The sequence below is a fragment of the Calliphora vicina genome, chromosome 3 (assembly GCF_958450345.1).
Source record: "Calliphora vicina chromosome 3, idCalVici1.1, whole genome shotgun sequence".
In the NCBI taxonomy this organism is placed as follows: domain Eukaryota; kingdom Metazoa; phylum Arthropoda; class Insecta; order Diptera; family Calliphoridae; genus Calliphora; species Calliphora vicina.
The window spans coordinates 56,104,024-56,125,975 of record NC_088782.1 but is presented as its reverse complement, the minus strand read 5'-3'; the positions used below and the strand labels follow the sequence as shown (position 1 = coordinate 56,125,975).

General features: G+C 28.7%; 1 protein-coding gene across 1 annotated transcript; it reads left to right on the top strand.

Annotated features, from left to right (window-relative positions):
• Positions 1 to 1,895: 1,895 nt before the first annotated feature.
• LOC135954579 (waprin-Thr1-like) lies at positions 1,896 to 3,225 on the top strand. Its single transcript, XM_065504770.1, has 4 exons — positions 1,896 to 2,046; positions 2,150 to 2,221; positions 2,299 to 2,472; positions 3,027 to 3,225. The coding sequence occupies exons 1-4, from the start codon at positions 2,043 to 2,045 to the stop codon at positions 3,122 to 3,124; spliced, it is 348 nt and encodes a 115-aa protein (XP_065360842.1). The 5' UTR covers positions 1,896 to 2,042; the 3' UTR covers positions 3,125 to 3,225.
• Positions 3,226 to 21,952: the final 18,727 nt, after the last annotated feature.

Genomic DNA, 21,952 nt, shown 5'->3' with positions numbered 1-21,952 from the left:
AACCAATGATTGTGTTTCTCACTAGTGGATTAATTTTGTTAGCATTGCCATACTTTTCAGTCAAATCACATGTTTATTCTTCAAATTTTTTCATATAAATACTATACATTTTATAAGAAAAAGCAACCGCGTTACATAACTATTTTTGTAAATTTTAACTTTCTAAAAGAAAAAGCGACATAAAAGTATATAAAATGTATATTAAAAATTATATTGATGTTAATAAAGCAAATAAAAACAAAGAGCTGCTGTGCTGAATTGTTTATTTTATTTTCCATCTGTTTGTGCTTTGGCATTTTATACTTAGGTTTAACTCACCAATGATGCTCAGTTAAACCTAGATTATATAGCATATAAACAATAAGTGAGAAACACAATTTTTAGTTTAATTTAGGTTTAAGCGAAGAATGTAGATTATCTCTATCCCAGAAACTAGCTCTAAGTCATTTCTATAGACAATATGGATATCTAATGATAGATATTTGAAAGACCTTTGAGTCAAAATCGGAAAAAATATTTTTTCACCAACAAAAATTTAAAAAACAACAAAAACATTTTTTTAAATTTAAAAAAAAAAAAAATTTTAAATTTATAAAAAACAATTCGAAAAATTTTGTTTTCCAAAAAATGAAAAAACTCCAAAAAAAAATAATTTTTTTTTACCTAAAAATATTTAAAATTTTTATTTTGAAGTATAATGTGGTAAAGGGTATAAAAGATTCTGCAAAGCTGAATATAGCTCTCTTACAATTGCAATGCAAGGTTCTTTACAAATTGTAATGATCTGACCAGCAGCAACTGTCAATTCACATAAAATGAGTTTTATTTTCTGACGGGAAAAATAAAACTCCTCAAATGAGTTTTATTTTCTGACGTGGTAAATAAAACTCCTCAAATCAGTTTAATTTTATGACGGGAAAATAAAACTCCTCAAATGAGTTTTATTTTATGCCGGGAAAATAAAAATCTCTTTTTAAGAGTTTTACTCGAACTTTTATTTTTACGTTGAAAAATAACTTTTTTAGATGGATTTTTATTTTTAAAGTCACAAAATAACTGTTATAAAATAACTTCTTTGATATCACTTATAACCGTGGCGGTCCCTGCTTATAATAGGTCTTATAACTGCATCCGCCTAAAAAACCTCACTGTTTTAGCTGTACGTTTGAGAAATAGGATAAAAAGAAGTATGAATAGTACATTCGATTTCTTGGTTTTGACGACATTTGGACTTGTAACGATAACGTGCAGCTACCATTTTTTAGGTACACAATTGAGCTGATAGTCTAGCGGAAGAGTTAAACATGCTTTAAGCATTGTTTAAGTGCTAAAATTATGTATTTTATTATATTCAGGGTAGATTTGAGCATTTTTGTATCTCCATGAGTCTTATATATTTACGCTCTCTTTATTTTAAACCATAGAAACACCAACACAAATATTATCTTTATATAAAAATTTAATGCAGTTTTAATCAAAGATCTGGTTTCATAAAATAACCGTTACTTATATCTCAACTTTATGAATATTAATTATTAACAATCTCATGCTCTATGATGCGGAGGTGCAAAATTTATTCACAACAATCTCTGCAAAAAGAAAACCTGGTTTTCAATCAAAGTTGGCAATACATATGATTTTCTTGTATCTGGTTTCTTATCACTACTTGATGTGCACTAACCGGTTTTAGGGTATTCATTTCAAAAACAAAACATAAGCAAAAGTACCAAGCTTCTAAGAAAGAAAATATAAAAAAAAATATTTAAAAAAAAACACAATAAAACTTCCCATAAAAAAAACCAGCAAATATCAAGCAAAACAAAGCTTGTCAACTTATAAAGAGGGGTACGTATCTGTAAACAAATATTTAGTATCTTCAGTCTAGTTATAGTTCTCGTTCGTACTGAAACACAATATTTTGTTCAGCTGTTTTGCAATTGAATTGAGTTTTTGTTGTCATTTAATATTATTATTACACGTTAAATTCACTTGCTTTTGAGACTTGAAGATAAAAAAAATAAAGAAATTAATTATAGACAACAATGGGTATGATTTTATTCAATAAATAATTATTTATATTGTTTCGTTTTGTTGCATTAAACAAATATTAGTTAATATGAAAAAACTGTGTTTTTTTTATTAATAACAGCTAAATTTCTATTAATTAATTTGACTGGTTTGTTGATGTTATTGACTTTCATATTGGTCGCCCAAGCTGCAGGTAAGGGAATAATTATTAATTAAAATTTCGTTATAAACTCAATTTTTTGGGAAATTTTGTGTTCTATTTCAATGCAGATTGCCCAACAGCATCCAAAAATTACGTCTGTACTCCTCGCTGTTATATAGACAGTGATTGTGCTTCTATTGGTGGAAAATGTTGTCCCAATTTGTGCAACCAAAAGTCATGTGCTGCTCCACACTTGTTAACAAATAGTGGTGATAAATACGGCACCAAACCAGATAAATATGGTAAATATACAATTGACCAATTCACAGGGTCTCTTATCATGTCATATTGTCGTAATGTCCTAATATTTTACGATTCGGCGGCGCGACTTAATCGACACTCGTAATATGCTGATTGGTTACGATAACACAATTGGTCAATTCACAAGGTCTCTTATCAGTCATATTGTCATAATGTCCTAATATATCACGACTCGGAGGCTCGGCTTAACCGACTCTTAGGTATTCGGCACAGGTGTCTTCTGGTTTATTACGATAACACAATAAACATAGCATACACAGTTGTATTATTTTAGGACATTTTTTGATTTAAAAGCAATAAAAAACATTGTGAAATATTAGGACATTATGACAATATGACATGATAAGAGACCTTGTGAATTGACCAAATAAACATAGCATACAGAGTAGTATTATTTTAGGACACTTTTTGTTCGAAAGGCAATAACAACATTTTCAAACCATTGTGAAATATTAGGACATTATGACAATATGACATGATATATACAACTTTAATATGATCTCCTCTTTATGGAATATTTTGTACTTTTTTTTAGGTTCCGGTTCAGTGTATTGTGGAAATGTTAAATGTGGTCCTTTCGAGAAATGTGAAGTGGATCGTACTACCAAGCGTGAGAAATGTGTTAGAGCCTAAATTATGCATGTAATTTAGTAACCATTTAATTTTATTATACTCTATCATATTCATGTAAAAGACAAATAAAAGCAGTTATTATTATTATATTACTAATTAAATATTTCGGCAACTACATCTTTAAGCAGTTGAGAAAGTTTAACAAATATTTCCAGATAACAAGACATAAACAATTTTTATTGGAATAAACACTATAAAGGAATATTATACAAGTAAGGGTGCTGTATTTGTCTGTGTCGAATCTTATATGTATTTCATTTATCAAATTATACTTTAAGAAAAATTTGGTGAAAAATTTCAGTGTCAAAAGTGATGAACAAAAAATTGGAGTGAAAAAATTTGGGAAAAAAAATAATTGTATCGTAAAAAATGTTTTTAAAAAAAAATTTGAAGAAACAATTTTTTGGTGAAAAAATTTTGGTGAAATAAAAACTAAGGTGCTTAAATATGGGAATGAAATGTTTTGTTAAAAAATAAAATTTGGGTGACAAAAATTTATGAAAAAAAAAAATCGAAAAAAAATAATTTTAGTGAAAAAAAAAATTGGTGAAAAATGGTTGAAAAAATCGTGTTTTTTGCTTGTATCTCAGCCATTTGTGGACCGACTTTCCCGATTTTGAATAGTAATCTAAGTTTGACTATAGGGGATGTATATATTGATGTATTCTATATATGTATAAGTTAAATAGCTGGCTTCGGAAATTTGATTTCAACATACGAACAGACATGGATATATGAAATGATTTTTAGTATTTTTTTGGTCGAAAATTGATATTACTAATGGCTTCCTAGAAACAAAGTTTCTTTGGGAACTTAAAATGCTTTTATATATCTTTGAAATGTATCTCCACAATAATAGCTTTAAACAAGTAAGAAAGTATGGTCGGTCAAGCCCGACCATATAATATCCTACACTAAGTAAAGGAGCAAAAAAAATTTTTCTTTTAAAATTTCAATAATTTATATTTTTGAGTGATTTTCGGAAGTGGGCCTTATATGGGAGCTATGACCAATTATGGACCGATCACCATGAAATTAGGTCGTGTGATTTATGTCTATATTAAAGTTAACTAAGTTGGTGTGTATACCAACATTTTTAAGCGATTTATGCACGTTAAAGTGATTTTCGGAAGCGGGTCTATATGGGAGCTATGACTACTTATGGACCGATCATAACAAAATTTGGTGACATGAATTTTGTGTATATAAAACTTATTTGGAGCGGAATTTGTGGAGACACATATATAAATTAAACATTTATGACCGATAAAGTCCAATTTCGGTAGGACATTTGTATGGGGGCTAGGTGAAATAATGGACCGATTTCAGCCAGTTTCAATAGGCATGGTCCTTGTCCGGAAAAAAAATTTGTACCAAATTTGATCGAAATATCTTCAAAATTACGACCTGTACTCTGCGCACAAGGTTTATATGGACAGCCAGCCAGCCAGCCAACCAGACGGACAAGGACCATGCCTATTGAAACTGGCTGAAATCGGTCCATTATTTCACCTAGCCCCCATACAAATGTCCTACCGAAATTGGACTTTATCGGTCATAAATGTTTAACTTATAAATGTATCTCTACAAATTGCGCTCCAAATAAGTTTTATATATACAAAATTCATGTCACCAAATTTTGTTATGATCGGTCCATAATTAGTCATAGCTCCCATATAGACCCGCTTCCGAAAATCACTTTAACGTGCATAAATCGCTTAAAAATGTTGGTATACTCACAAAATTCAACGTAGTAAACTTTCATATAGACATGAATCACACGACATAATTTCATGGTGATCGGTCCATAATTGGCCATAGCCCCTATATAAGGCCCACTTCCGAAAATCACTCAAAAATATAAATTATTGAAATTTTAAAAGAAAAATTTTTTTGCTCCTTTACTTAGTGTAGGATATTATATGGTCGGGCTTGACCGACCATACTTTTTTACTTGTTTAATGAAAATTCAAAAATAAAAACAAATTTTGAAATTTATTATCAGGAATCTTCCAATTCCCAAAAAATTTTGGAAAATCCCAAAAATGAGATTTTTTAGTTTTTTGGCTATAAAATCCATATCAGGGGCGAGGTTATCAGAAGCCTTTACAAAATTATTAAGAACGTATTGGGCCATCTAAAACGGTTTACTATATTTTGATATCGACTATGCGATTTGAGAATTTTTGCTCTAAATTTGAATTTTACATACAAATTAGGCGTTATTTGGATGGACCTGGTATAAAACATTTAAATTTTTTTTCATTTAAAATATTTAATGTAATGTTAGCTTTTTAAAAAGTATAAATTTCTTATACATGCGAATATCTCCATAGAATATTTGATAGCTACGACGACGTAGGTTTTTTGTAGAGTTTGATGAGGAGATTCTATATACATATTAGGGTTCTATAGCTGAAAGAAAAAGTCGACTTTTCGACCTTTCGACTTTTTCTGTTTTTTAAAAAGTCGACTTTTCGAACTTTCGACTTTTGGTAGTTTATGAAAAGTCGACTTTTCGAACTTTCGACTTTTTAGTTAACCGACTTTTTTTTTGACTTTTTTCGACTATTTCCGACTATTTTCGACTTTTTTCAACTTTTTACCATTTCTTGTAAAAAATACATGGTTTCTACATTTATTGATGCGACTTTTGTAATGTTTAGCAATAAAAATGAAATTTATCAAGGCGATAATAGTTAGAATAATGTTGTAAGAATTTTGTGTAGAAAAAAGCTTTATTTTATAAACATTTATTTATTTATTATTTACATATATTAGCATACACTACAAAAAATGCAAGTGAATCTAAAAGTCGACTTTTATCGACTATTCGACTTTTTTCGACTTTTATCGACTATTTTCGACTATTCGACTTTTGAGATAACATAATCGATTGTTCGACTTTTTTCCGATCAAAAAGTCGATATCGACTTTTCGACTTTTTTCAGGAAATAGTCGATTGTTTGAACAACCGAACAATCGACTTATAGAACCCTAATACATATATGTATTTTTTTAAATCGGAACAAATACGAAGAAAAATAATCCTTTTAAAATTGAAACATAACCGAGGTGTTCTACTTTGGGGACCCCTGGCTGCGCCCATGAGGTCAAAATTCAAAACTTCAAAACCGATTTCCTCTTTGCGCATGTGAAATTTCATTCATACAGATTTATTCCCTTTTTTCTCTATACCACTGTGCGATCATAATATTAATAGGCAAGTCGATTTCTTTAGACCCCTTTTACGCTCACATTATACATTCAATTTGGGAAAGAAATATACCATTTTAAAGGGATTTATTCACAGAAGTGCAGAATATATATTTTATTGAAATCGGTTCAGTTTTTTAGGAGCTATAAGCGTTTAAAGATGTTACTAACACATATGCAAAAACGTGTACATGTGAACCTTAAGCTAAAAAGTAAACAAAGCATTGCGTGTTTGTCCAATTTGTTGTTGTAAATAAATAAGAGAAACAATTAAACAGTATTGATTTCGCTCTGTTTTAAGTGAGAGTTGTTATAGAAAACAATGAAGAAGAAGATTTTAATAATTTAAAGTCGCTTGAAAGAAATATTTTGAAGGTTTTTTTTTATTTTCTCAATATGTAATAGTAAGTAAATAGTTATTTTATAATATCCGCAGAAATATAATTGTGACGGTCTTTAAACTTTATACGAATCAATTTCTTATCACTGCATGAAGTTTAAGCAAAAATGGGACGGATCGGAATAGGTGGCGAGTCACCTCCCATACAAAGTAAATAGTTATTTTTAAATATTTTGTGAGCTATAATTATTCAAACTTTGTATAAATGGCTCATTTTGCATAGTTTCGCTGAACATTTTCGGGATTGGAATAGTGGGCGTGGCACACCCTAACAAAGTAAATATTTAATTTTGAATATCTGGAGAATTATCACAATTATAAAAGTGTTAAAACTTTGATATGAGTTATTTTTTTACATAAAATACATAAAATGGGTGGGATCAGTGGTATCTCCCATACCAAATTAGTTATTGTATGAATATCAAGTAAACTGTAATTGAGACATTCTCCACATTTTTCATGTGTTATTTTCATATCATTGTACGTAGTTAGGTTGTATCAGAAATCCATTCATATTTCTTAATTTTACTAGAATAGGGGTAGCGAAGTGCACCGGGATATGCTAGTATTAATAAAATTGCTAGTATCGACATTTTATTTTGTTATTTATTCTAATATTAAATTTTAATTAATATTTAAAATAAATTTATATAAAAACACGCCTGATGCTATGATGGCAAATTTTTCCCCCAGGCTATGAGAGTAAACATGCTCTCAGACAAGTAATTAAGCTGGTATTAGTTTTGGGAGGAGTTTTGCTGATGGACACAACTAATGGTTCATTAATAATGCCAATTAACTGCAGCGTAGGCTTATAGTAGTTTCAGACACTTTAGAGGATGTTACCTAAAATCAAATTTATAATATTTTATATTTTGTTTTTAATTGTTTATATACTTTAAATGAAAATAAATTATTTTGTTTTGGCAAATTACTGCAAGTATTTATCAATGCAAGCGTTTATTCTTTTACAGTTAATGAGCCAGTTGATTAACAAAATAAAATAAGAAACAAACAAAAAAATAAAAACTAAAAATAAATTAGAAAAAATACTAAAAATACATTAAAATAAATTAGTAACTAACATTGTTGTCTTGTATTTGGCAATAGGCGCAACAATAACAAAAACAACAGCAACAACTGTGTCTTAGATGAAAGAAAAAAGAGAAACTCCCTTTTTGTTTGTTTTTCTTCAAAATTTTAATGCAATAGAGAAGAAAAACTTTAAATGTTTTAAACAAATAAACAAAATAAAATCTATTAAAGTGGGTTACTGGCGCCTGGTTTGGGCCAAAAGATCGTGTCACAAGATTTTATCGTAAGTTGTTAAAATAGTAACAACAAACTACAATAATAGCAACAACAACAAGAGCAACTACAATTCAAATAAAACGACAAATCGAAAAAAGTAAAACCGACTTTAAAACAACAACAACAAAACATACTACAACATCACATACTCAAATACTTATGTACGCGATACTATATAGGATTTTGGACTTGAGAGCTGCTAACCCATTAAAAAAAGGGTTTTATGATGCAGTGCTGAAAACATTTGTGCAGTTTTTTTATTTTGTTATTGCTATAGTACGAGTATGTAGTTATAATCCCTGTATGTGGAATGAATTGTACTTGTATGTTGGTTGGCATGTACAAATATCTAAACTTCATTTATATCTTCTACTCTTCATGTATGCAGTGATGCTGTTTTGGCGATTTGTAAATACTTATATCCTATGGGGCATATTTTTGATTTGGTAGATAACAACTTTTTATTTAAAATGTAAGTTAAAATGTACTTATGTTGGATTCGTTCTCATATATGTAAAATCCCAACGAATAGATTTTAGATGAATGGAATCACCTAGAATGAAGACTATCTTTTAATATTACTGTAACATATGTTTATTCCGATTATTAAAAATGGAGCGCTTTACGAAAGAACAACGCGTTCTAATTGTGAAAAGATATTACTAAAATTTGGTAAGTTATGCTGAGTCCGTTCGCAAACATCGACAAATTTTCAGTAGAGGAAGTGCTCCTATCAACCATTCGAATAGTGATCAAAAAATTTTAAGAAACGTACCGGTCAGTGTCTTGAAAACATTGCTGCTGTAAACGAAAGTGTCGCCGAAAAACCGAAAATATTAATTCGACATCATTCACAACAACTTCAAATTTCACGAAGCACTACACAGCGAATTTTGCTCCACCTTCATTAGAGTGTCCCAAAAATTTTTTTTTTGGGAATTTTGGAACGCATACCCTCTATGATTTGCAACCCGTGCCGACTTGCGATTTAGTTTTGAGGTGCATTTACAAGGGGAAAAAATGAAATTTGTTCAGTTTTTGTAAAAATATTGTCATTAAATAATTACTTTTGCAATTTAATTTAAAAGAATCGAAATATGTACGTAATTGTCGTTCTAATAAGATATAAAACACAAAAATTGGTTAAAAAATGTTAAAGTTATTAAAAAATCACCAGGCCATTAACGTGTCTCAGGCCACTAGAACAAGAAATGTAGGAACAAAATTAACATGTTTTGAGAAATATTAAAATAAAAGCTTTTTTTACTTAAAATATATCCATATTTACTTATACATGAGTTTTTGTCTTTGTAGGATACCGCTTTCCTATTCCCACATATGACCAAAAAAAATTAATTTTTTTAACGGCAGTTTCAAAACTCCAATTTAATTTTTTTAAAAATTTTGTTAAACAAATTTCAGAATTTTTCGATCATCACACAGGGATTTATTGAGAACATAATAGGGAATAAAAATATGAAAAAAGTATGAAAATACCTCCTATAGTTTTTCCGTACCTGCGTATTAAATTTTGCGATTTTCGAGAAAAACTAATTTTTTGGCCATATTTTGGCGAATGTGCCGAATTTTCATACTGTTATGAATTTTAAGTAAAAGCTATTCAGTATATTGTAGCCCAGGTAATTATAAATATAGTTTGAATGTTTTACATTAACCCTTAAATCGTGAAGGTCAAAGTTCATTTTTTTCAATATTTGCAATTTCTCATGGAAAGATAGCGAAATGTTATATATTTTTGGGCCGATTTTGATGAAATTTAAGAAAAATATAACATGAAGTCTAGTATTTATAATAATGGCAGAAAAATTAAAATTAATCCTTAATATCACTTGGGGTTAAAATGACCCTCAACTATTAAAATCACGAAAAACACATACAATATGAATGGTGCTATTTTTAAAGTTTTTCAGAATTAAATAAACTGAATCATTCATGTTAGTTTTTTAAATTTAATAGATCAAAAGTTCACTAAAGGGTTAAATTCAATTTTATTATTAAAAAATTTTCAATAAAATATTAATTACGCTATTAAAGCATATATCAGGTATCGCTTAAATATGGCCAAAAAAATAGTTTTTCTCGAAAATCGCAAAATTTAAATCGCAGGTACGGAAAAACTGTAGGAGATATTGTCATACTTTTTTCATATTTTTATTCCCTATTATGTTCTGAATAAATTCCTGTGTGATGATCAAAAAATTCTGAAATTTGTTTAACAATTTTTTTAAAAATTTGAAATTGGAGTTTTGAAACTGCCTTTAAAAAAATTTAATTTTTTTGGTCATACGTGGGAATAGGATAACAGTATCCTACGAAGACAAGAACTCATGTACAAGTAAATATGGATATATTTCAAGTAAAAATGAGCTTTTATTTGAATATTTATCAAAATATGTTAATTTTGTTCCTACATTTCTTGTTCTAGTGGCCTGAGACACGTTAATGGCCTGGCGATTTTTTAATAACTTTAACATTTTTTCACCAATTTTTGTGTTTTAGATCTCATTAGAACGACAATTACGTACACATTTCGATTCTTTTAAATTAAATTGCAAAAGTAATTATTTAATGGCAACATTTTTACAAAAACTGAAAAATTTAATAAATCGCAAGTCGGCACGTGTTGCAATCATGATAGAAAGACAAAATTTCATATTTAACTATAGTTTTATATATATAAAATAAATAGAGGGTATGCGTTCCAAAATTCCAAAAAAAAAAAATTTTTGGGACTCTCTAACCTTCATGCGTACAAAATTCAGCTTACGACGAGAAACTGTATAGTGCGGATTTTGGTCAGACGGCGTGATTGAGTCTTACTTTTTTGAAGATGAGACTGAAATTGCATTGACTGTGAACGGCATTCGTTACATGAACATGATAACGGAGTTCTTGCAGCCTCAGGACGGCATGGATCTGGACGAAATGTGGATTAAGCAAGACAGCGCCACCTGCCACACCGCGCATGCAACAATCGATATATTGCAGCAACGATTACCAGAACTGTTTAACTATCATAAACGATTTGAATGAAATCGGTCATACATACATATGATGAGATTTTAAAACGCGAATTTTCTAATGCGTAAAACACAATAATTGTAAGACATTTAATAGCATACGCCACTATATTTCATATCTGACTAATCAAAGGCTTTTAGAGTATTGTTACGAATTTGCATTAGCGATTGGAATTTAACGGTCTGTAGAAACTGCCAGCAACATTCATAGTGTTTATAAACATTTCCATCAGTAGAAGCTTCTACTTATCAACAATGTTGATAGCATGTGGTTGTTAGCATTGTTTGAAAGTATGGCAGCACGGAATGTTTAACATAGTAGTTGTCCGTTAAGATCATTGTAGAAGGTTCACGAAAGATGGCGTGTGCATAAATAGTGGCGGAGGTTGTAGTCTTGGATGAGTTTTATTTGAAGAGTTGTTAAGTAAAGACATCGACTGCGTGTATACTTCTACATTATAAAGTGTGTGTATTTCTGAGTATTTATAAACTTGTATAAAAACACTGAGTGACTATTTAATGTGTCTTATGTGCTGTTTTTCTATAGCGAACGAGTACTTTGAGTGGAAATTTAACATGTGTTTTGTTATTGTAACAAAAAAAAAATACATGTAAAACGTCCACTCACAATGCTCATTCGCTACAGAAAAACAGCACATTAATGTGTCTGAGTCAGAACCAATGACTTGTGCTGAATAAAATATTAAGAAAATTTATAAAAAAAATTTAGTATGAAAAAGTGCAATATTTTTGAAGGACGGAGTTTTAAAGTGGCATATTTTTGAATCTAATTGAGATATTGACTTGAAATTTTTTTTGTAAGACCAAAAACTAACTTATCTAAACAAAAAAATATAGCTCGGAATAAATGTGGATCAAATTCTTCCTAATATTTGCAATCCTATTAAAATTTTGATATAAATTTTAGTTTTAGAAACTCAATGAATATGTAATAAAATCTTTATTTATTAACGAAATTCAATGACTTTTTAAGTTTGTCATTTAAAAAAAAAACTTGTCGAAAGATCAAAGGGAATCCCGCAATTCCTAAAAATTTGAGCAAAAATCCCAAAAATGGCATTTTTTACAATTTTGCCTATTGGGTCCACATTTCCTTCGGGGCTGGGAAAATACTTTGGCGATGAATAGGGAACACATCAAGGTTTCCAAAGCAGCTTTTAGTTTTCTGATCCCAGCTTTGGGATTTTATAACATGTGGCCCAAATTTGAATTTCTGTTAAAATATAGGTCAAATTCCGAAAGGCGTAGGGGCGACATATTCGAAGAATTGGACATGTTTTTTATATCAAAATGTTCTCAGTAAAGATATCTTTCAGATAAACATAAAATTGTTATATGTTCTTAAATAAAGTTTTTTTTTTAATTTAAAAAGAGTTAAGCACCTTTTCGCCCAAAAAACAGCAAAAATCTACTATTTTTTGAATTTAAATTGAAAATTTCAAATTTTGGATCCATAATCGATATTGCTCTGAAATATGTTGTATGTTATTCGTAATTTAGTTATGGAGTAATAAAAAAAATTGGGTCCAAAAGTACGAACCATATTTTTAAAAATGCAGACCAAGCTATGGCAAAATTTTAAAATTTCAATTTTGAAATGCCTATAAAGAGAAAAAAGAGAAAAAGACCTAACCGAACGCTTTCCAAAAATATAAAAATCTTTGAAATCGGATAGGAAACAAAAAAATTGCACGTGTTTAAAAATTTTATATGTCGAAGGTACCCTACTCTGAGCCTCCATAGCGTTTATTTATTATTTGTATTGCCCATTTTAATATCTTAAACTCGAATACGCCCACTACAAATTTTATCCCGATCGGACCAGACATTTAGAAATGGCAGATTTATTTCCAAAAAATTTTGATTCTTCCCACTGTGAACAGTGGGGGAACTGAAAAAAAGTGGAAATAAATCTGAAACTGAAAAAGTATTTTTGTTCGCCCTTTTTTTTAAAAAAAAGTACTTACATTAATTTTAAATTATACAGAAAATAAGAAAAATTAAAACCTCTTTTCTGTGCCTCAATATGTTCTTTAATATTTTGCAAAGGGAATTTATAGCCTGGACCTCGGTACCGTCAACAAAGTCAAAAAACTAAAAAATACCATTTTTGGAATTTTCGAAAAGTTTTTTGGGAATTGTGGATTTCGATCAAAGGTTTCTATATAAGTATAAAATTCCTATATTTTTTAAAAAAGTCTTTTATCAATTTTTTAATTCTTAAAAATTTTATACATTATTGAAAAGAAAACACAATTTCCTACACGTTGGTATATATCCGTTGAGAAGTTATAGATTTATTTCCACTTTTTTTCATTTCCCCCCACTGTGCAACATGTGCAAATGATAAAATTGTTTTATCAAAATGGGTGTTCTGTTTGGGCAACGTTCCTCTATTTGTCATCAACAAATCATCTTAAGCTATGAGCCTCTTTTGGGTACGTCAACAAACAAAATTGTCGAGTTTTGGAAGATACCAATTCACATTAGATGCAATAGCATCCAATGCATCCTGAAAAAAGTCACTGTCACTGCCAACTTATTTTGGCATGAATTAGATGATATGGATTTCAACAGGACGGCGCAACGTGCCACACAGCTCATGCCACATTGGGCATTCTGCACATACGATTTGAGGGCATGTTAAACTCACATGGAGGTTAGACTTTTTCTTGTGGGATTTTCTAAAGCCTATGCGAATAAGCCACAAACCACAGCGGCCCTCAAAGCATTACCCATGACATCGGTCAAATTCAGACTGATTTATGTGTCAGAATCATACGCAACAACCAGGGACGACGACGCGGACATTTGCACGTTGTTATATTTCATATATAGCGAATAAAAAATGTCGATGATATCTCATATACCTAATTCATTCAAATGGTCCTTGATTGCTTGCATGCTGCGAGATACCACATGAATCCATTAAACTATAACAACAAACCTTTTAAATCACTCCGACTTCTGCATTTTCATTACAATTTTACTTTCTGATTTGTATAAGCTCTATGGATAGTCATGATCATAATTTGTTTCGTCAAGGTTCGCCAGGCTGTTGACAAACTAGATTATATTTAAGTTTTCCAATTATCTTTCCATCAATAGTTGACAACACTGCTGTATATTATTTGTATGTTGAATTACTATTTTTTCTAGCCATTCAAATTGATTGTTTTGGGACATACAACATACATTCATACACTTTTGTTAACAATCCAACATTTAAGTCTGACTCATACTGTTGTTGTCATTTTTGTTTTTTTTTTTTCAAAACATATAATTAGACTTGATAGAAAATGTTAGTAAAAAGTAGAAAAATTAATGACCAAAAAAACTACTATACAAAAGATGGAATATCAATAAATGAGGTGTTCAGGTTTCAGAAGTTTTTATACCCTCCAGTGTAACATTTACAAATATTCATCTGTTACATATTTAAAGTTTCTCCAAAAAATAGTTTTTTTTCCTACAAAATGTTACATTTAATAAACTGGAAGTTATTTAAGGTTATTCACTAATGAACATTGTTCAATTAAAACAAACTAATTCATTTAACGTTTGAAAGTCACTGGATGTTGCTGATGAGTTATCGAACATTTAAAATATTTCCAACATTTTTCAAAAATATTTATTTTACATTTTTTTAATTTTCATATAAAAATAATTAAGTAGCTTTCAAAATATTAAATGTATTGAAAACTACATTTCATTACCTTTCCATTGATATATTAAACATTATATATAATTCATTATTATACTTTAAAATAATGCATGCAAATCACACACCTTGTAAAAAATCTTTATTATGTTATTCATATCAAAGATGGCTTACTATGCGCTTCTCATTTTTTCATGTACCACATGTGCTTTGGTTTTTGTTGTTTTTTTTCACTTGTACAAGCATGAATGTTTAAAGTGAGCTTAAGTAAACTTTTATTAACCAAACATTCACTAATTTGAATGACTTTGTGCGCGTTCATAAATTAGAAACTGTTGCGTTCACATGATAGAGATTTTTCATGACAAAAATTTACTAAAAAACTGATTTTTTACTCAAAAATTTAAAAAGTTGATTTTTTACTAAAAAGTTGAAAAAAATCAATTTTTTAGTAAAATAACTTTTTTTAGTAAAAAATATTTTTTTAGTAAAAAATCTATTTTTTAGTAAAAAATCTTTTTTTAGTAAAAAATCTTTTTTTAGTAAAAAATCAATTTTTTAGTAAAAAATATATTTTTTTAGTAAAAAATCAATTTTTTAGTAAAAAATATATTTTTTTAGTAAAAAATCTATTTTTTAGTAAAAAATCTTTTTTTAGTAAAAAATCTATTTTTTAGTGAAAAATCTATTTTTTAGTAAAAAATCTTTTTTTAGTAAAAAATCTATTTTTTAGTAAAAAATCTTTTTTTAGTAAAAAATCTATTTTTTAGTAAAAAATCTTTTTTTAGTAAAAAATCTATTTTTTAGTAAAAAATCTTTTTTTAGTAAAAAATCTTTTTTTAGTAAAAAATCAATTTTTTAGTAAATTTTTGTCATGAAAAATCTCTATCATGGACTCTGTGAACGCAACTGTTTCTAATTTATGAACGCGCACAAAGTCATTCAAATTAGTAAATGTTTGGTTCATAAAAGTTTACTTAAGCTCACTTTAAACATTCATGCTTGTACAAGTGAAAAAAACAACAAAAACCAAAGCACATGTGGTACATGAAAAAATGAGAAGCGCATAGTAAGCTGCCTTTGACATGAATAACATAATAGAGATTTTTTTACAAGGTGTGTGATTTGCATGCATTATTTTAAAGTATAATAATGAATTATATATAATGTTTTATATATCAATGGAAAGGTAATGAAATGTAGTTTTCAATACATTTAATATTTTGAAGCTACTTAATTATTTTTAGATGAAAATTAATTAAATATAAAATAAATATTTTTTAGAGATGTTGGATATATTTTAAACCAGGGACCGTAACAATTATGACATTTATAATAAAAATCACAACATAATTGTTATTTTCTGAGTTTTATTTTTTTTGTCAGAAATAATTGTTATTTTTGATTTTTATTTTTTTTTGTCAGGAATATTTGTCAAACTTTGAGTTTTATTTTTTTTGTCAGGAATATTTGTCAGACTTTGATTTTTATTTTTTTTGTCAGAAATAATTGTTATTTTTTGATTTTTATTTTTTTTGTCAGATATATTTGTCAGACTTTGATTTTTATTTTTATACCCTTCACCACGAGTGGCAAAGGTATATATAAGTTTGTCATTCCGTTTATAATAAACTAAGTCATTATGACAAAAAATTTTTTTGGTAAAAAAAAATTTTTGACAAACAAATTTTTTTGGTAAAAAAAAATTTATGACAAAAAAAATTTGTTGTTAAAAAAAAAATTTATGACAAAAAAAATTTGTTGGTAAAAAAAAAATTCAGGTTAAAAAATATTTTTCCCGATTTTGACCCATTGTAGGTCAAAGCCTTATATACATACATCGTTGCAATGGACTTTGAAATATCTATCATTAGATATCCATAATGCCTATATTAATGACTTAGTTATCCAGATATAGATCAAAAATAGGCCAAAAATCGAGGTTGTCCCGTTATCTCAGCCATTTGTGGGCCGATTTTAAATGGCAACCGAGCCGGAAGAATTCCCGATATATTGATGTATCAATCATGTTTGTAAGTTATTTGGGGGCTACGGAAAGTTGATTTCAACATACAGCCGAATAGACGGACAGACGGACATGGCGATATCGACTTCGCTATCTATAACGATCCAGAATATATATACTTTGTGGGGTCGCAAATGAAAAATGTAGAAATTACAAACGGAATGACAAACTTATACCCATGCCACTCACAGTGAAGGGTATAAAAATAAAAATCAAAGTCTGACAAATATATCTGACAAAAAAAATAAAAATCAAAAAATAAAAATTATTTCTGACAAAAAAAATAAAAATCAAAGTCTGACAAATATTCCTGACAAAAAAAATAAAACTCAAAGTTTGACAAATATTCCTGACAAAAAAAATAAAACTCAAAGTCCGACAAATATTCCTGACAAAAAAAATAAAAATCAAAAATAACAATTATTTCTGACAAAAAAAATAAAAATCAAGAATTTAAAAAGCATGTTATTTTATGAAATTATAGTTGAAAACAATCAAAATGGTATGCTTGACTTGACTCTCCGATATTATCCTGTGATGGCTTTTTTCCTTAGAAATTTCAAGAATAATTATTATTTTCGGTCCCTGTTTTAAACTGTCGATAACTCATCAGCAATTTCCAGTGACTTTCAAGCGTTAAATGAATTAGTTCATTTTAATTGAACAATGTTCATTAGGGAATATCCTTAAATAACTTCCAGTTAACTAAATGTGACATTTTGTAAGAAAATTTTTTTTTTTTAAATTTTTACTAAAAAATTGATTTTTTTACTAAAAACTGAGTTTTTTACTAAAAAATTGATTTTTTACTAAAAAACAGATTTCTTTTACTAAAAAATTGTTTTTTTTAGATTGATTTTTTACTAAAACAATGATTTTTTTTACTAAAAAAATTGATTTTTTACTAAAAAACAGATTTCTTTTACTAAAGAATTGTTTTTTTTAGATTTTTATACCCTCCACCACCATAAGTGGTGAATGAGGGTATATATAAGTTTGTCATTCCGTGTGTAACATTGAGAAATATTCATCTGCGACCCAACAAAGTATATATATTATTGATCCTTATGAAATTTTAAGTCGATTGAGCCATGTCCGTCTGTCTGTCCGTCTGTCTGTCTGTCTGTCTGTCTGTCTGTGTAAAACACGCTCACGTCCAAAATAGACAAACAAAATGGTTAAACTTGCAAGAAAAATGTTTATTGTTCTCCTAAGCAGTTTGGTATTGAAAATCAGCGAAATCGGTACAGTGGAACCAAAGTTATGAATGAAAATGTGGGACAACCTCAAAAAAAAATTGATAATTTTCATATATTTTTGGACATTTTTTGTAAATATATTGCAGCTAATATCATAAAATTTTGCACTCGTTACTTTTATGATAAAAGGAGTAACTCTGGTTAAAATTATAAGAATCGGTCCAAGATTTCTCCTAGCCCCCATACAAATTTCTTCCCGAAATATGGTTATATGGTCTATAAATGCCTACAGAATATGAATATCCATATGAAATTCAGCGAAAATAAGTTTCGTGGTAAAAGAAATTATATTACAAAATTTTTCGTGGATCGGCCCATATTTGACCATAGCCCCCATATAAAGTACACTTCCGAAAATCTCTTAAATAAGCATAAATGTCTTATAAATATCGCTATCAAGTTGAAATTCGACATGAATAATCCCCATATATACCAAAATTGCTGTACCTAATTCTATGAAAATCGGCCGATAATTGGTTATAGCTCCCATATAAGGACCACTTCCGAAAAACACAATAACCTACATAAATATCTAAAAAATATCAATATCAAAACAAAATTTCACACACATCCATAGTTTATATTTAGAAATCATACTACTGGATTTTGTGAACACTGGTCCATATTTGACCATAGCTCCCATATAAGGTCCACTTCCAAAAATCAGTTAAGTACTCATAAATCTCTTATAAATACATTTATCATGCTAAAATTCGACAAAAATTATACTCATATATATAGATATCACTGTACCAAATTTTATGCAGATTGGCCGATAATTGGTCATAGCTCCCCTATAAGGCCCATTTCCGAAAAAAGATATTAACCTTAAAAAGTATTAAAAACATATCGATATCAAAATGAAATTACTCACAGATCCAGTAATTTGAATCCAGTAATCATACTTCTGGATTTTATGAATATCGGTCCATATTTAACCATAGCTCCCATATAAGGTCCACTTCCGAAAATCACTAATATCCTCATAAATTTCTTACAAATATAGTTATCAGGTTGAAATTCAAAACAAATTTATTCAATATATACAAAAATCGATGTACCAAATTTTATGATGATAGGCCCATAATTGGTCATAACCTCCATATAAGAACTACTTCAGGAAAACACATTACCCTGCACAAATATCCATAAAAATCTACACTCAACCAAAATTTTACACCGATGAGTAATTTGTATCCAAGAATCGTACTACAAGATTTTTTAAATATTGGTGCATAATTCGGCATAGCTCCCACATAAGATCCATTCTTGTTAATAGCGTTGTTTATATGAAATTCTACAAAAATAGCCCTCAAATACTTAGGACCATAATAGGTCATAGCATCCATATATTAAATAAAAATAGTATACAGATCAGTAATTTGTATTCAAAAATCATAATACTGAATTTTGTGAATATTGGCCCATAATTGGCACCAGCTGTCATATAAATACATAAAAATCACGTTAAAATATTTTATAACAATCGAACGATAATAGGTCATAGCTAACACATAAGTCCCACAACCAAATATTTTGAAATTTGTCTAAATATATTTGTATATATATATATTTGTATATATATATATATTTGTTTCAGTTATAAATTGCTGAATTAGATACAATTTTTTGTACATTTGAAATTAAATATCTTCTGCGTAAACTAGTCTTTCTAACAATTGTTATATTATTTCAGCTTTTATACCATCATATTTAGGTGGAGGGTATTTAAGATTCGGCACCGCCGAATATAGTACTCTTACTTGTTTTTACTCAAAAATAAATTTTTTACTCGAAAGTAGATTTTTTACTCAAAAATTGATTTTTTACTCAAAAATTGATTTTTTACTAAAAATAGATTTTTTTAAATTTTTTGTATGAAAATCTCTCAGTTTTTAAATAATTTTTGAAAAAATTTGAAATTTGTTTTACTTTCGTGTTTCTGAATCAGGCCCTTACTAAAAAAATTATATATAATTATAATATAAAGTTCATTTCCTTAAATCACTAAATATATATCCCTATAGGGTTGAAATTCGACATGCAATTCCCATGTACATTAAAATCGCTGTAGCGAAGATCGGCCCATAATTGATTATAGCTCCCATATAAAGACCACTTCCGAAAAACACATTATCCTCTATAATATTTTAAATATAAATTACATCCAAAAGTCAGACTACTGGATTATGTGAATATCGGTCCATATTTGACCATAGCACCCATATTAGGTCCATTTCCGGTAATCACGTTAATACCCAAAAACTCTTTTAAATAACGTTATTGAGATAAAATTCAAGCAAAATAAATCTCAAATACATAGAAGTTTCGTTAAAATATTTAATGACGGTCGTTTCATTATCCTCATAATCGGAGTCTCAATAACAAACATTAAATGTGGATATTAGAGAATTTTCATCATATTTAGGTGGAGGATATTTATGATTCGGCATAGCCGAATATAGTACTCCAACTTGTTTTCATAGAAATGTGATTTAAAATCCAAATTAAAGCATGTCAAGGCGACCAAAATAAACAATTCTTCAAATATATCGAAGTAGTTAAATGAAAACAGGAAGTTTACAATTAGAATTTTATTTATTTGCAAAAAAACAAAGAAATTACCAACATTTTCCTTCGAGTGTATTGTACAAGGGGGTGGTTAGTTAAGTTTTGTTCCTACGGTTGTTTACCTTTAAGTGGTCTTTGTTTTTATTATTTCTTGCTAAATGTTTTGTTGTTGTTTTTCGCAGTAGTTTTCTACAAAGAAGACAAAAAAAAAAACCTTAAAAATAAATAAATGATTTACTTTGACAATTTTTGCATGAAATGTGTTACTTTTTTTGTGACAGAGCGAACAAAAATTGTTGCAGTTGTTACAATGATTCTTGCCACAAAAATTGTCACGAACTATATAATGTTTTGTGTGTTTTCAATTTCGTTGTTTTAGTCTTTTTGATTGTACTTTTCATGTTTATGGTGTTTCGGTTTGTTTTGTTTTTTTCCATCGTTTCTCCCAAAATTCGATTTCTTTCTTGAAAACAAAATAACAAAAATAAATATAGAAAAAAAAAAATTAAACAAACAAACAATTTCCATAGAAAATATAAAAATTTATGTTTACATATTGAAAAATTTTATAAGTCACGTATTGCAGGACATAAGGTACAATTCATATACAGATCCACATTCAGCCATACACCAGCACACGATTGTTGTAGGGCTGAGTTTTATGGTGTGATGAAAGCGAAATGATTAGAAATGTTAAAAACAACAAAGATATTTATGTATGTATGTGAATATATTGCACAGATACAAATGCATATACATATGTATATTAGGGTAGCCCGTTTGTATGGCGAAAAATAAGATTGTCGATGTTCCCAACTGAAATTAAAATTTTTTTTCTTGGACCCCTACTCATGCAAAGCTTTGTGTTGAAACTAGGAAAATAAGTTATGGGAGGGAGGAAAGAGGGAGTATTATTTGTGGATATTCGATTCGAACATTCCTACATTGAAAACAAGTAAGAAAGTATGGTCGGTCAAGCCCGACCATATAATACCCTACACTAACCAAAAGAGCAAAAACATTTTTCTTTTAAAATTTCAATAATTTATATTTTCGGAAGTGGGCCTTATATGGGGGCTATGACCAATTATGGACCGATCACCATGAAATTAGGTCGTGTGATTTGTGTCTATATGAAAGTTAACTATGTTGAATTTTGTGTATAAACCAATATTTTTAAGCGATTTATTCACGTTAAAGTGATTTTCGGAAGCGGGTCTCTATGGGAGCTATGACTAATTATGGACCGATCGTAACAAAATTTGGTGACATGAATTTTGTATATATAGAACTTATTTGGAACGAAATTTGTGTAGATACAT